Source organism: Salvia hispanica, chromosome 6 (genome assembly GCF_023119035.1).
Source record: "Salvia hispanica cultivar TCC Black 2014 chromosome 6, UniMelb_Shisp_WGS_1.0, whole genome shotgun sequence".
Classification (NCBI taxonomy): Eukaryota; Viridiplantae; Streptophyta; class Magnoliopsida; order Lamiales; family Lamiaceae; genus Salvia; species Salvia hispanica.
This window is the reverse complement of record NC_062970.1, coordinates 29,324,772-29,341,375: the sequence shown is the minus strand read 5'-3', so window position 1 is coordinate 29,341,375 and position 16,604 is coordinate 29,324,772. Positions and strand designations below refer to the sequence as shown.

Below are 16,604 nucleotides of genomic sequence, written 5' to 3'. Positions count from 1 at the left end.
TTGAGGTTTCAACACTTGTCATTCAACTGCTTTTTTTAGTAAATTGTCATTACATACCATCACCATTTTGGGTATTTTAGGTTTACTTTTGAAAAGGTAAAATACACATTATATGACATAAACTTAAGTATAGACTACAAAATAATACTCCACATATATTAGCAACGCAACATTCCAAGAAATGTTGTAATTTGGGAGAAAGAAGAGATATTTCGGCCAGATGCATTTCATCAATACAAAAAAAAAAAAGATGTATATACAGTTTCGGAGTTTACATAATGATACGACTAATCTGAAATCGCTTTGAGCATAATGATACGACTAATCTTTTCCCACTTGGGCAGCACTGAGGAACATGAAAAAGATGCATATTTTATAAGCAGGGCAAACCACCAGAAATAGGCCGATAAGTAGATCTCGCTTTGAAATTTTTTGTTACCAACCTGAGTATTTGGAGCTTAGAAGTTGGAAGAGCAAGATACTGTGGTAAGACCAAAAGTTTTACACGATCTAGCACTAGCTTGAACAAGATTTAACATCATCCGACTCCACTTTCAGCTGTAAATGTCCCAGTAAGAAAAGGAAAATAATTTATTAGCGCAAGCGTCTCTCAAATGCAAAATAAAAACAAGAGCTAACAGAGATTAACTTACGAGATTTAGATGGCTTGATAAAGCCCCATGTAATAATTTTTTCAGCTTTTCACACTGGTCGCTTCTGTGGCCCATTTGTATTGACTCCTCCAACATGCCCCATAGGCGTTCCACATAAGTATATGGAAACCAAACAGCAAAAGGCTTTTTACGATGGATAATATCAGCTGGTCGCTGCAGATAATTGCAAAAAACCAACTCAGTTCTTGGCAACAAGAAAGGCTATTGAAACAGTACACACCATGATGAATCAACGCAGGACAATCTTAGCCTCCGACAGACAATTATAATAAGGTACCATATAACTTTGCACGTAGATCATGCATTTCAAAACAACAGTAGACACCATGATGAATCAGCAAGTTTGGATAAACTTACAATAGATGCCAAGTTTTCCATGTATTCAATCAGCAAATTGGTAGCCTCTGTATGTCTTCCGTGATCAACATACAGGCGAAATAGGGATGCTGGATTTGATTCATTTCCAGCCATGCCAAAACCACTTTCACTACGATCACCCTGTTCAATTTCAATCAATGACAAATTAGGAAAGAATGATGCATGCCAGAACAGTTGGATTAAGAGAGAATCGACAACTTATCCAACAATCACAACATTACGAAAGTAGATCTGAGAAAGTTGAAGCACAATTCAAACCATAATTTCTTAAACATACTTGTTATTAGAATGCAGATCACAAAAAATTGTTCAAAATGCAGGAAGCTTGTACACTATTTACCTTAAAATGTCGGACCAGCCATAGTGGTAAGTCAATTTGGGAATCAGCTGAAAGTAGAGTTCCAGCAACAATTAATGGCAATCTGGGATGAGATGCCCTGTACTTATCCTGCAATAAAGGACCCAAGTAAGTTATCTAGAACTTCAAACCAACAGAGCTAGCTGGATAGGAGCATGCTAATTTACAAATTTAGATAGAACACAACCCCACCTCATTCTTACCTACTTTAAGATATATCAACAAATTTGAAGAACTATGAATAAGTGAACTGAGATTTGCAAGCAAGGAACAAACAAAATATACGAGACATAAGAAGTACAGTATGGCTTTTGTTAACATTTTCACAGGAGATTGCAGGAAACCATAAATCAAAACTACTTTTAACCTCTTTCACCATTGCATGATTGCATTAGGAAACTATTCTCATCTTGAAGATTCTGATATACTAAAATGTAGGTCCATTTTTATATATTAGTTTTATAATAAAATGTGAGTGAAGTGAGGTTAGTGGAACTGGGGCCTATTACCATTTATGGAATATTCAAACCAGGACTCCTAATATGGGACGGACTAAAATGGTAAACCAGGACTCCTAAAGTGGGATGGAGGGAGTAACAAAATTCTTTAGTTTTGCTGAAATCACTGGAAGCCCACAAATATGACCCAAAAATACAATGAATGTGTAAACAAGCCACCCCAACAGGACGCAGAACCACACAGTAAAAAAACATGGCAGATCATGTAATATAGTCTGGAGAAGTATATAGAAACTAAGAATGTATCAATTAGGAGTAAACCATCGATATGACAACATAATATATAGCACAACGACAAAAAATAGGCAGTACGGACAAGATAGTGTTCCAGTGTTCCCCAGTGGCTACTTCCGACAAATTGTTGTGATGCCGCAGCTGCATCAAGCGAGTCATGTACAGGCTCATCTTCTGATGAAGTCAACAGCAAACCATATTGTTTACGATCTTTACTGAGAAAAAAACAAGAATTTTTCTAGTTGAATGGATATAATGATATATATTAAAAACCTCAAAAGGTTATCTACATTCAAAGGCTTAAGTGATAATAATTCAAATATCATCTAAACTACTGGTCAAATGAGAAAATAAGATGTAAATCATATACTCACTCCGTCCTTTAAAACATTAACCATTTCTTTTCACCATGGGGTTCAATAAATGTTAGGTAAGTGTGTAGATGAGTAAAAAAAGGGGCCCACATTTATTTAGGGGTAATGTATTTATTTGTAAATATTAGGTAAAGATGTGGGCCATACTTGGTTTTTATGTAAATAAGTTGATATAATGAGGAGAAAAATAAGGGTGGTGGAGGATACATATCAAAAATGGAATGGGCATTGGGCATTGGGCATTGGGCAGTGTATTGGGAGGACAAACTAAAATGACAAAATGGGCAATGTTTGAAGGTACGGATGGAGTATATAGCAATAATACATTTACGTACCCAGGCAATGAGGCGCCTAGCCTGCTTGGGCAGCATTTCAGTGCCATTGTGATAAATACCCTTTCAAGTTCCCTGAAACATTTATATTTTGAAAATCAACACGCTGGAAACATTCAAGGGGCTAACACTTTTTAGGGCCAAAAGTTATTAGGAAGCAGTGCATAACCTTTTAAGACCAGAACCCTTCCAGAATTTGAGGATCACCGTAAACGCCATGTCATATGAGCTTGATTCAACCAAAAGATCAATAAGGTCAGCCGATGATTTATCAGTTCCTGAATGAAAATTATCAAGATAGAGGACACGAAAATGAGAAGAAGTCTGAGCAGATCTAGGCTTGACGTAATCCATAGACAGCATATGAGGCCACTTAGCTAAGTATTTAGCAGCAGAAAATACTTTAAAATAACCAAATTCAAGTATACGGTAAAAGTAACAGTGACATAGCCTTTGCATTGTAATTGTAATACCAGTAAAGCTCCACTTGATGTTTGCCAAAGAAAGCAGGTATTCTGCCGATGCTAGGACAAACTCCTTTTCAAGTTTCTCAATATCCAAATAAGATGGAAGCTTTTGAGGAAGAGAATCACCAGTGAGAGCTGAGAAAGGAATATAGGATAAGAATTACATATCACAATAATCAAAGATTTTAAGGATGTGTAGGATCTGGATTTGAGGGACAAATCATCACTTGGATTCAAATCCACCATAATGGCTCAAAAAAGGCCAAAAGGGGGATTGAGGGATTTTGAAATCCACTCAACATGAAATTATATAATCAAGCTCCATAGATCAGTTCAAATTCGGATTTATTCACCCCAAATCCATTGATCCAACCCAGCCTCAGTTTTTTTATAAGGACTCATTTTAGATGATGATATACATTGTTCTGGCATGGTTATTCTAGCCTTTTTATTAGGATAGATTTCTTTATCATAAGAGATGTCATCCACAGGGGCATCAATCCAAGCATATGATGGATGAACAAGTTGGAGGGCGTTGATAGCAGCAGCAAGCCCATTCACCCTCTCTTGCAGAGTAAAAGACCTTAGTTGATGATCTTTTACTGCTGCATCGGCTCTCAAACGCACAGAATAACGGTAAATGTAACTTGCGGCTCTTCGCCAGTTATGCCTATGCACCTCAAATGCATAAAGTAATTTGAAAGGGTTTGGCTTTGCTGAGATATCAGAACGCGCTGCCTGCCAAGGAAAATAATTACTAACATTGAGATACTTAAAGGTATTCTAGAATAGAATATTCCAATTCACTTGTCAATCAAAATAGCGAACCTTCCAGGCAAGCTCTCGCTCTACTTTCTCCACTAAACCAATCAGTGGCAACTGGCCATTACACAGTATCTGCAAGGAATAAAAGAACAGCAAAGAGTTATATGTGAAGGCATTTGAACATACACATCCACCTCAAGATCACTTACTCAAAATAAGATAGAAAGAAACGAAACAGATGAAAAGGAGAGGGAACAGAAGAAAAATTGCTAGCTTAGCTCCATCACATTAAAAATTCTCAGTAGCATGTAACCTTACTGGAACAAAAAGGAACTAAAGCAACACAATTCATACATGAGGCAATAGGTTTCACCATCACAAGCACAACACTTAATAACAGAAGACAAAATCCTAAACTTGGTTTAGTCTATTACATTACTTGGTTCAACTTCAATGCTAGATTGCTTCAATACCAATTAAGCAGGAAATGCATGGAAGGAAGGTAGTCGACCAAGAAGAGAACAGAATGAAATAGAGAGAGTGGGAAAGATAGAGTGACAGATGAGAAATAGACAGAAAACCTTTATAGCACCACGCTCATAAAGAACTATAACGAAACGCCTCAAACAGATGATCTTGCTTTCCTCATCTGGATTTGAAATTATAGCACAATATGCATCATGGTAGTTATTGAGATCCAACGTCAATTTAAAAACATTAGCCCAAAGTCTCCCCTTTACAGTAGTCACTGATTCACCAAGGTTCCCATTATAGGTGCTACCCTCAGTGCCAAGAGATTCATCAACTTGCTCAAGTGCGGCCAGAGCAAATTGGCAAGCAGCTTCACTCAAATTATATTGTTCAAAGAGCTGCATCACCCATTGATAATAGTGAAGCTTCCATGCTGCAGTTGAGGGGGAACTGCCTGCAAGAGATAAATTATAAACTACATGAACCAAAGAAGCAAGGAGGCGGGGGCTATGGAATGTTCACAATAAGACTCTTTTAACTGCTAACGTAACTGAAATCAACTTTGAACCATCCTGCTTCAGGTGGCAGACTTTGTATAGCCTCTGAAGATCTTTCTATTGATGCAGCTCTGAACAACAAACATAGTAAGAATCATTAAGTGTAGCAAGGTTTGACAGCTATCTGGCTAAAGTAACAATTCACTTCAACCAACAAAATGCTTAAATACACAAAATACATCAAAAACGAGTACAAGAAAAAACAATAACTAGGCCACCCACCCTTGCTAACAGTAAGTCCCACATGGACAATCAGAAAGGTACAAGCAATAAATTACATAAAATGTCCAGGTGTGCAAAGGAGAGGCGATTCATGGAAGTGAATTATAGTTTCCACCAATCCTTTTCCATCACCCTATCATAGTAATTCATTTCAAATAGACACAGACCTATAGCGGTAAAATCATCTGATACCTGAAAAAGCAGGGAAGCGCTTCTGCAATTTTTCTATCCTTAACTGGTCCATGCAGTCCATATTGTGTCTGAACAACTAGACAACATCCAAGAAGATGGGACAGCAAAGCCAATTTGCCATCCATAGCTTGAAGACTTCCAAAACTTTTCTCCTTGCGTGAATACGCATCCACCAAAGTGAGTAAATACTAGCAAAAGTAAGACATCATCTCAGGAATCCTTCTGAAATCTAACACGAGAGTACAGGAGTTTAGGGATAAAAGAAATAAACCTCAGTAGCACTATACTGATTGTTCATAAGTAATATCAGTGCAAGTTCAGTTGAATTGCTGAAAAATACAGAAGATTCTTTGCCACTTCTTCCCCAAATTATCCAGCTGATAAGCCCCCTACTTAAAGTAACCAAGCTGATAGGATTTGGAAGTTGACTGAAAAAGAGCTTTCCAAATTCTCCGGAGGAACCTTGCATGCTCAATAGTAGGATATGTGCCAATGAAAATTCAAAATTCCCAAGCTTCGCATTCCACAATCTTTTATCCCCACTGCAATCTGATGAGAGAGAGAGAGAGACCATTAGCAGAAGTTAGGCCAAATAATCACATATAGCTCTCACCTCAAACTAGTAAAATAAAACTATAGTGATGAAGCTCATTAATATCTAATGCTGATGTCTAATTATAAGTATGCAAGTGGTAATCTAGAAGCAAAGGGAGCAACAGAAAGTGAATTCACATCTGATATGATCCTACCAATTTGTAAGGATGAAAGTTTATGACTGAAATCTTCAATTGCCGGTGAATGTGATTCACATGGTGTGGTACCCAAGTAATGGATAATATGCCATTCTGTCGTAATTTCTTGAATCATTGGTATTAACTCTACTTTAATCCGTGAAACGTCATCATATGACATTTTAAGCTGCATAAGAAAGGGAATTAAGTTGCTTCACCGAAATCATATTGAGCTGTAAGCTCTAACCAAACTTATGTTTCTTACCGAGAAAGGGAACTGCAACTGTTTTAGAAATGATTTATACAAGCAGTTAAACCCCCAAAACAAAACTATTGAGAAAAAATCGGGTGCAGTAGGGTGGGGTGGACACAGTAGTTCCATTCTAATAGAGGCTCTCACAACTAAGAAAGCACCACTTAAACATATGCATGACCAATAGTTATAAAAACTGTAAATGAATTGTTGATGCAAATCACATTGCTTAATTATTATTCCATCGAACTAAAAAAGAGCAAATCACATGGACAGCAAAATTTTCCAACATCAAAAGGGAGCTCTGGATAGATGGCAGATATTGCTTAATATTATTACATTGAACTAAACTGTAAATGAATTGTTAATGCAATCACATTAAGACACAACCATCACCATTTAACAAATAATGCATGCCAACAATGTCAGAAACTTGTGTAGCAAAAAAAAATTTCAGACAGAGGAAATGAGGCATGTATAATCCATAATATTTTGTGCAAAGGAACAGAATACAAATGGAAGGGAAAGTGATCCCGCTAATGTAGCCATTTACAGGACAGAGTTATAATTTCATAGATCAGAAATTAAGATTGTGTTCTTCATTAAGGAAATGTACCGAAAAGAATAGCTTGTAACTAATAAAATAAAACTGGGCATGAAGAATCCAGGTAATAGGTCTTTAAAGCTTTCTAGGTATTTCAAAAATTATTTCTATTTCAAGGCTTGTTCATCAAGAGTCTAGTGACAACAAAATAGTTAAAAGGGTAGATTAACAGGGAAACCATAACCTTTTTTAAGGTAGCTATGCCGCAAATGCTGAATAAAAATACAATAATTTCTTCTACACATGACCAAAAGTTATTTCAGAAACAATGCAATGTACCATATGTACAATATAATGCAAACTGACCTGCCCACTGATGCTAGTCATATAGCTTAGCAGCATACAAATATCCAACCCGGAATCAAACATCACTTTAGCGATTTGGGACGTGGAGTGCACTATTGCAGAACCATTTATATGGAATGGTCCAGCTTCATCCGATTTAAGTACAATTTTATGAGGCACTAAAAACTTTAAGTAGCTCTCAACCACGTCTAAAACCTTTTTCCATGAGTTAGCTTTATGGCACAATTCATGAAAGGACAAAAACATATTTGTGGAGAATTTTCTTAGGTTTCTGTGATTTGACAATTCTTTTTCCAGGGCAGCATCACCTCCAAGTTCTGGTATTAGAATTGCTGCAGTTGAAGAGCTGTATCCAGTTTCTAGAATCTTTAGAAGACGGGTAACAACCTCCTCGAAAGATATATGAGGTGTTCTAAGAAGTGATTCACAAAAAATAGTTGATGACGCTTTTCCCAACTGCTGGCTCACATTTTGAACACATTGTAGAAACTCAAAGAGAATATTTCTTTCCAACTCATCACCCAAATCATCCAGCTCACAGCCTATATACTTTTTCTGGTTCTCAAAAGAATCTGGAGACATATATGTCAAGGAGATTATGCATTAGATTAACTTGCAGTAAATAGATTTGATTACAAGGTCGCAGAGCTCAAGCAAATAATCCGACACTGATAAAAAAGCCAGATTTACCATATATGATATGCTCCACATCCTCCAAGCCACGGCATAGAGAGATTGTATAGTTCCTAACTATAACAAAAGCACCTGTGGATGGATCCATGACCAAACCATATGCTGCATTGTATTTACACCAATTATTTACATAGCGGGCACAGAAAGCTTTCCAAAATTGAAGAATGGAAACTGGACTGTCACTTCCACCCTACAGAAGGATATGCATCAATTACCAGTATCCTTGACTTTCATCCTTTTTAAGATAGGTAAATAAAAGACAAAAGGCAGCACCAACCCCGACTACAAGGCAGATGGCACATTCATCATGTGTCATTCAAGTTGACCCTTGTCGTAACAAAATATGTAGTTTATACAGGCAGTGGCCAATAGAATTTTTTTTAACTCGAGCTTAACCAATAAAAGCAGGCAATTTTTTTTAATACTTATAGAGCCAACTATTCAATTCATGCATGTGGCTTCAAAGATCCAAAGTAGGGTTAAGGAAATAAAGACTCTGAAGGGTGAATTCCACTAAACCAAAGGTGCAGAAACTTATCCTGGAGAGGAGGGATACAAAAATAGAGTTATGAATGGACCACAATTATCATGAAATGTATTAATATACCTGATGTTCGATCAATGACAAAATCTCACTCTTCAGACCTTCAACAGTGAATGAACCAAACTCAGAATCAGTGAAGTGCTTCTGGTAATCTACTAAAGTTTGTCTGATAACAGCATTGCAATGAACCCCAGGAGAAAGCAATGCATGGAAAAACACAGAAGATAGAAATGGTGCGATTTCCTCCTGTATATCAAGAAATATTTACCAACAGCTTGCAGTTATGCAGTAGTTTCACATATAACAGCAACATATATAATCTTGAAGCTCGAAATATCAAGCTTGAAGTTGCTTGGCAAATTTAGGATGCTTAATCTCTCTATTTCTTGTGACTGAAATGCCATCAACATAACTCCTTGTACATACAAGGTAGCACCGAGATTGTCACATATCGACATATACTAAAATGTTTCACATGTTGGTATGCTAATTTTGCACCAAAAAAATGTTTTTCTGCTGCCGTACTCCAAAATGAAATAACTATTTTGTTCATGAAACTCTCATCATAATACGCATAACCTGAGAATCATAGTGTCACACTGTATTCAGATTAATTTCAGCCTACACAGTCCACCATATTTGGTATGTCACACTGTATTGAGATATGTTCAGATTGTCACACTGTATTGAGATATGTCACATATCGACATATACTAAAATGTTTCACATGTTGGTATGCTAATTTTGCACCAAAAAAATGTTTTTCTGCTGCCGTACTCCAAAATGAAATAAATTGTTCATGAAACTCTCATCATAATACGCATAACCTGAGAATCATAGTGTCACACTGTATTCAGATTAATTTCAGCCTACACAGTCCATCAAATTTGGTAAACCCAGCAAACAGCACATGCCTAAAGTATATCACAAACTAAATTTCTAGAGGCATACAAGAAGAACACCAAGACTATGAAGTATGAACTGGCGGCACAACGGTTTTCTACCAGTGACCAAGTTCACCACTTAGCATTTCACATATTCTGAAGAAGTATGGGCAAGCTTCTCAAAGAATGCCCAATACTCATTTATTCATAAAGGCAGAAAAGACTAGGACTTGATATATGATGACCATTGATTTGTTATAATTTATAAAGACAAACAGGTACAAATGTAATCATTATGTACCTCTGCTGAAGAAAATGCTGAATAGGCCAGCCAAAGAAGATCATCTGAAGAATGTTTAGAACTCTGAAATAGCAGGTCAGCAACCAAATTTTCTTGCAATGCATAGCAATGGGCTAACCCCCTAAAAATTAAGGTCTCTGTAAGTCAAACTTTGAAAGAGAAATGATTGATCAAAGCTGTCAAAACAAGGTTAGGTGATAAAAGAAGGTATAACTCCAGGGATACCAGAAACAGAAAATTAATTTAGTTCATATATTCCCAAAGGCCAGAAAACAGCAACTAATACTGTACCATTTCGAAGCAGGGACCTATGCTCAAACTATTTGGTTTTGAAAAAATTCTCAGCAGAAACTATGCAACCATTTAAAATACACAGCAAATGAAGAGCAATAACAAAGTGCAACATTCAGTGAACTTACTCGGTGGAGTCATTACTATGTAATTCTTGCATTATGAAGCCATCTTCCTTGAGAATCCACACTTTGTCCGAAGTAAGTTTAACATCAATTGGTCCAACCTTTAAAACAATCATAAAGCAGATGTAAGCCACTGTTTAACAATTGGAAGACTGTAAAAGTACAGCAGCATACTATTAGGTGAGTCATTGAATTACCTCTCCTAAGGAGATTCTTCTTGATGAAGGCTCCAATGACAATCGTGCCCTTTCTCCCACATTAAGACGAAGTCCATATAGATAGATTGTTTCTGTTGCAACTTCCTTTACAATTTTTTACAGAAATGAACAAGTATATACAAATGTCAGGACTGTTGCATGCATGACTCAAGTGCAAAAGAAATTCTACAAATCACCCAGTCTAATTAATCATTCCATAAACAAATTCACCCACTAATATCAGATAAACTATAACAAGAAAAGAATAATTCATTTTTTCCTAAACAAGCAACAATCATCCTCTACACAACCAAAAAGATGCATCTAGTGTGAAATATCAGACTAAGGAATGCTTTGTTAAGGAATAAAGTGATATGGATCCACTTACTTGATGTATTATTGAAAATTTAAATAGCATAATTTAAATACTAAAAGGGGAAAATAGGACCTTTTTGTTTCCACTTTGGGTTTGGGCCATTACAAATGGGAAACCCCAAAATGGAAAGTGTTGCCAAGCTTAATGGGACAAAGGGAGTAGTAAAACATCAAGTTGGACAGACTAACCTAAAGAAACCCAAATTGTTCTATTCAAGATCCTTTCTGTATGGCCTCAAGTATAATGTAACTTATATTGAGGAACCACATTAAGGTATCTAGCTTTTCCATATAATGTGAGTTGTGACCAACTTAAAAAAAACATCGGTACCAAATCAGATATTTTGAGTCACCATATCAAGCTTTTTCCACATGAACAAGTATTAATCCACAAATCTGATATTATCCATGTCCTAGAAATGTTTGTGATCATCAAGTTGTTATTTTTATATGGTTTGCTTACAGATTTTACCAGAAAATTTTCTAAGTCAGATGAGGTAACCAGGAAATACTTAACTTTGTGAGCATAAAGTTCAGAGTAGAAAGCAGGAAAACGTCAGAGAACAGATCAGGAGTGACATAATAAGAACAAATAGAATATAATTGGTATTTGACAGGTTTATTTATATGCCAAGAAAAAGAAAGGTGCTTCTTTAACTGTCACATACCAAATTTTGTCCGTGAAGCATTGCCAAAGGGATTACCCATGTGACTATATTCGCTTCGCCCACCCACAACCTAACAAATGCACCTGGAAGTATTAGATGAATGAAACGCGCATTAGGAATAAACGGATCATAAAAAAATAAACAATTCAAGAAATGGTTCTTAGAAATATGGCTTTGAATAATTAGACTAGTGAGGCAAATATGCAAACTCTATAGCAAGTAATAAAACTGGTGCCTGCATCTAAGTCTCCACAATATGTCTAAAAGGATAAAGCAAAACTATGATGCATGTTATAATGATCAATGAATGCTATAGTTTTATACCATGCATGGAAACATCAACAAAGTCATAATAATAAACCAAGCTGAAATTAGGAAATAAAAGTAAAGGTCGGATCCTTGCCTGTACTTGCTGGAACTGGCATGGCATGACTGAAAAGTTTACTGCGGCTAAGAAGGTCCCATACCCGAAAACTACCATCGGAATGAAGCACAAAGAGAAGCTTTCTCTGGTTTACCTCTGAAACCACTAAATCCACTACAGCAGCCAAGTTAGGGCTCCTACACGAAAAATATTCATGAAATAGTATGAGAAATAAAAATCACAAGAAACTAAGAGAAGACAAGATAGAGCAAAAAGCATTATTCTATAAAGGAGTGGTTGCCTCTGGCACAGGTTTTTATGTCCCTGGAGTACATATGGAACTGCATTTCTGACATTAAGTTCAACAATAAAATAATAATGATGTAAGTTTTTACAAACCCATATATTATAATGTAGTACAACAAGTTAACAAGCCAATCATAAGAAAAAATTCGACTCAAGGAAAACTAATCAAAAGATTCTAAACAAAAAATTGAATTACTAGTTCCCTTCTCTGTTCCCACTCTATAGTGTACCATATTCACAATTAATCAAAAAATGGGCTAAGTCTTTTCCTCGTAGGCTGAACTCTTATGTCACTGTGTTGCCTAAGTTTAAATTACTAAAAGTTCATCCACATCTCCAAACATGTGGAGCCAGATATCTTTTTTCTATTGGTTGGAGCACAATGTTAAAAAAGCAGGAAATCAGCCAGCTCATAATTATGTCAACATCGCAGCCCACCAAGCAGTGAGCCAGTGACTATCTATAAGTAACTCAGATTAGATGTTTAACCAGTACATGTCATAGTTAGCTTAAAGCCTTAACACGGCCCTATTTCTAATCAATCATATAAGAGTTTTCCATAAGAGAAAACTTTCCATCTGACTGGTCTTCACCAGCAAGCTTTATTTTTTGGATTACATTAACTTCAGTTTTGTGCTCCATAATTAAACAGATCTAGGAGCAATTTGTAGGGGAGCAAAAAGGGAAGGAGAGGCTTCAGACAATCTGCAGGATTTAAACTCTCCATATCAATTTTAACATTGACATTTCGGAATTCATAATATACAATTTCCCAAACAAAATATATAACTTCTTAATCGCAGGAAGCTCTGGAAACTCCTCTTCACATAAAAACCTATAGGTTGCCAGGTTGGTTTACGAAACACTTTTTTCATTAATATAGACCTTCATGTTTTGAGTTCTAATATGGGATTACCATCACGAGAAACTAAAAGCTGAGGCATAAGGTCTGTAAAGTAAAACAGAAGGTTCATTTGAGAAATTGACAGCTTTACATGTATCTTGTTAAGAAAGGCCACTTTATGAGGGTGGACCTAGTACTGTAGATATGCCTAACTCAGTAGTTCAAAGTATCTACATTTTCAATTTTTGGTGAAAATAAAAAGGCTGCGTTATGAGTCTACACTCAGTACCATATATGACTGGCTTCAGTTTGTTCAAAGCATTAAGTTAATCCATAATTACTTGTTGAAAATAAAGGAGATTAATTCATTACGGAGAGAATGCGTGTTTTCAAGAGAGATGAGGGGAGAAATGGAGAGCAGCAGTTTGTAAGCAGGTTGGGTCAACATTTACTGTCTTGGTCACCAGCCTATGATGCTGAAGACACCATCTTAAACTAATGCAAACAGAGATAAAAAGAATCCACAGGTCAGTGGTCACAACTTAGTGTCTCACTGCAGAACGAATTTCAGGTGCACATATTCTTAGGAGATGTCAAGCAGATTATAAGTCTTAATTTGACAAAGCATATTTTTCATAATGTTAAAATTGAAGTTTATAACTTAATAGTATATGGTATAAATTGTAGAGCAAGTTAGTGACTTAGTGCTTTACTAGTTCAAAGGACTCTTGTGTATATATAGGTGCTTTGATTAGTAGATGAATATAGAGAAAAATTCCCCTTGGCATCATGTTTCTACCTTTGATTTAACTCATGGAGTAAAATTTATTAGAAAAGCTGAAAAGCAAACATAATATTTCCATCAGCACAAAAAAGCATCAAGAAGTTTCTCGGGAAAGATACCAACTATGATTTTTATAGAAAAGAATTTCAGAGGAAATGTAGCCATAGTGACTAATAACTAAATGAAAATGTGATTCTCCTAATAACTGAAAGAAGACCTAAAACTAACAGGACTTGTTCTACTAAAAGAAAGCCTCTTCACCAGGTTCATCTCTCTTTCTTCATGAAAAAAAAACAAGTGCTTATTTAAGACCTAGATTCTGAATAAAATTGATGAAGACCTTTCTGATGTGAAATAAAACGCGCAGAGCATTAAAAGGTAAAGATAGTGACAGAATGAAACTTCATTTTTTAGAAGCAAAGTATACCTTGACAATATGCCCCACAACCGACCAAATCCAGCATCGTCTCGCAATTCAGACACAAAGCCTGCAAATTATATCATAAGAAACATCAGGAAAATAACAATTAAGAGTGATTCATCAATTAAACAACACGCAACGGAATCCACACTCTACGCCATGCAATTCATTTAGAAATGCGAACTTTGAGAACGTTGGAAATGCAAAGCACCACACCAAAATGTAATGAAGTTAACTTTACGGAACGTCTAATAATTTGGTATAGGTACCATGCAATCATCAACTTTTACTTGCAAATGTATATCACAAAGAAAGAAGAAAGTATCAGATACAAGAGAATCAACTGATCCATAATTTTTTTATAGCAGCAGGAGAGTGGCAAATACATGTCTTGAGCAAACATTTAAAAGCATATAACTTATGGACCTGGAGTACTGGGATCAAGTATGCCAAGCTGAAAGCAGCTAATAGATCCATCACTCCTTCCGATGAGCAAGCATCCTTCTGATGCTGCAACAGCGGTTATTGTCCCGCTATGAGGTTGGACGTGTATATTATATTCGAGAACCTCACTAGCGGGGACAAAAGAAGAAGTTCCATAGTCAAAATTGCTCTTCAATCTGATGGCGTAAGCAACTCCTGAGATCGTCAAAGCATAGAGCACCAAACAATCTCCAGAAGCAACATTGGTCTACATGCAAAAGACAGTATTAATGGCATAGCCATATACTAAGGAAGTGTGGAAGATTAAGTAGTCAATTCCAAGCCAAGCACACCTCGCGTGATTTGCAGATGAAAGCAAACGGAAAAAGAGAATCAGGAAATACAAGGCGCAGCCCTATAGTTGGTGTATCTTTAAGTTGTAGAATCTCCAGCACGTGTGCCTTACTCCTACTGGTTTTCCTGCAATACAAAGTCAAAGAATAAGAAACACTGCAAAAATGCGATGGATAAATAACAGCAATAAACCAAAATCGTAGTTGAATGCATAAACCTATGTCACATTGACAAAAGCAGCAGTGCTCGAGAGAGAGTGGGTTAATTGCAGTACCAGATGAAATAGGAAGGAGGATTTCCAACGGCGCAGGAAGAGGCGAAGTCTTTGGCAATAGAGTTGTCGTTGTTGGGCGTATATGTAGATGTGGAAGGAACGGAGAGTTGACGCCATTCGATTGAGTCAGTGCTGAGCAGCGGGACCTCCATACCGGCCATTCGCCAGTGGTTACTGGTCGCCATTCCCGCCGCCGCCGCCTCTGATTGAAGAAAATCGGAAGCTAAAATGCGGCACCGGAGGTGGAAGAGTAGAGTAGATGTAGAGAGGTGAGAGTGTGCAGAAGAATAGGGTTTAAGGTGAATTTGGGAGGGAGATGGTCATTTGCTCTTTAAAATGTCTACCCAGGAATTTAGTGCACTACGATCTCCTGCAATATAGGGCAGATATCCGGCGGACTAGCCAAAAACACCTTCTACCACGTCACTAGGACGAGTCACTGCACTGCCATATTATTAGGATATCTCACTGCACAATAGTGGACAAGCACTAAGCACTAGAACATCCCAACAAACAAAACCACAAATTCACAAATACGAAATTAAAATGTCAACACGAATACGGAAAAATGCAACTATTTTGTATAAATTAAAAAAAAACATGCATAATTTAAAAAAAAAATCGAAAAAATTGTTAGTCTGTGTGCTAGTCTGTCAGGAGCCCACAATACGGACTAGCACGGACTAATGTCGTATCCAACGGACAAGAGGTTTTCCGTCGAGCTCGTCCGTCACCCGCTAGCCGGTCGCAGCGGACTAGCGGCTAGTCCACTATTGTGAATGCTCTAAAACTTGTGAAAGCAGGACTTTTGTCCTCCCTCCGTTTGTGACTTTTCTATTCGGCCATTTTTTTATGAAAATAATACGCTCTCCGTCCTATAATAGGAGTCATATTTATTTGTAGCACGGATTTTAAGAAATATAAATAAAAGTGAAATGAATAAGTAAGTAGAATATGACTCGCACTTATATATATTAATTTTATAACAAAATTGGGTGAAGTAAGTTGGTGGAATGTGGGGCATGTTTACTATTTATGGTAAAAAAGAAATAGGACTCTTATTGTAGGACGAATCGAAATGACAAAACTGGACTCTTATTGTGGGACGGATGGAGTAATAAACAGTTAAAACGAAAAAAAAAATAAAGTAAGTAGGCGAATAAAGTACATGCGACTATCTTCTATATTATTCTCTCACTTATTTTACTTTCTCTCAACTTTAACTATTTTTACCATCTTCGCAAAACAAGGGCCGAATAAAAATGTTTCACTCATTTTTTCTTTATCAACACTAGAGAGCTCCTTCCATCTCACCATAAG

At 36.6% G+C, this 16,604-nt stretch overlaps 1 protein-coding gene across 5 annotated transcripts; it reads right to left on the bottom strand.

Moving 5' to 3' along the window:
- Positions 1-130: 130 nt before the first annotated feature.
- LOC125193138 (nuclear pore complex protein NUP160) lies at positions 131-15,604 on the bottom strand. 5 transcript variants are annotated; one of them, XR_007171532.1, is made up of 28 exons: positions 15,285-15,604; positions 15,010-15,136; positions 14,660-14,924; positions 14,240-14,300; positions 11,918-12,075; positions 11,515-11,597; positions 10,472-10,576; positions 10,278-10,375; positions 9,859-9,979; positions 8,737-8,919; positions 8,127-8,319; positions 7,437-8,008; positions 6,292-6,460; positions 5,814-6,091; positions 5,543-5,730; positions 5,123-5,199; positions 4,682-5,025; positions 4,164-4,232; positions 3,755-4,073; positions 3,342-3,470; positions 3,038-3,146; positions 2,872-2,943; positions 2,245-2,377; positions 1,393-1,500; positions 1,032-1,172; positions 654-827; positions 444-558; positions 131-346 (listed from the first exon to the last, which is right to left on the bottom strand). XR_007171532.1 is itself a non-coding variant. In XM_048090881.1 (27 exons), the coding sequence occupies exons 1-27, from the start codon at positions 15,467-15,469 to the stop codon at positions 517-519; spliced, it is 4,503 nt and encodes a 1,500-aa protein (XP_047946838.1). In that variant the 5' UTR covers positions 15,470-15,604; the 3' UTR covers positions 131-516. The 5 variants fall into 5 exon arrangements, 2 of the variants coding, with proteins under 2 accessions (XP_047946838.1, XP_047946839.1); XM_048090881.1 differs by having other exon boundaries at positions 131-558; XR_007171534.1 differs by lacking the exons at positions 14,240-14,300; positions 14,660-14,924; positions 15,010-15,136; positions 15,285-15,604 and having other exon boundaries at positions 11,515-11,584; positions 11,918-12,039.
- Between the last annotated feature and the right edge of the window lie 1,000 nt (positions 15,605-16,604).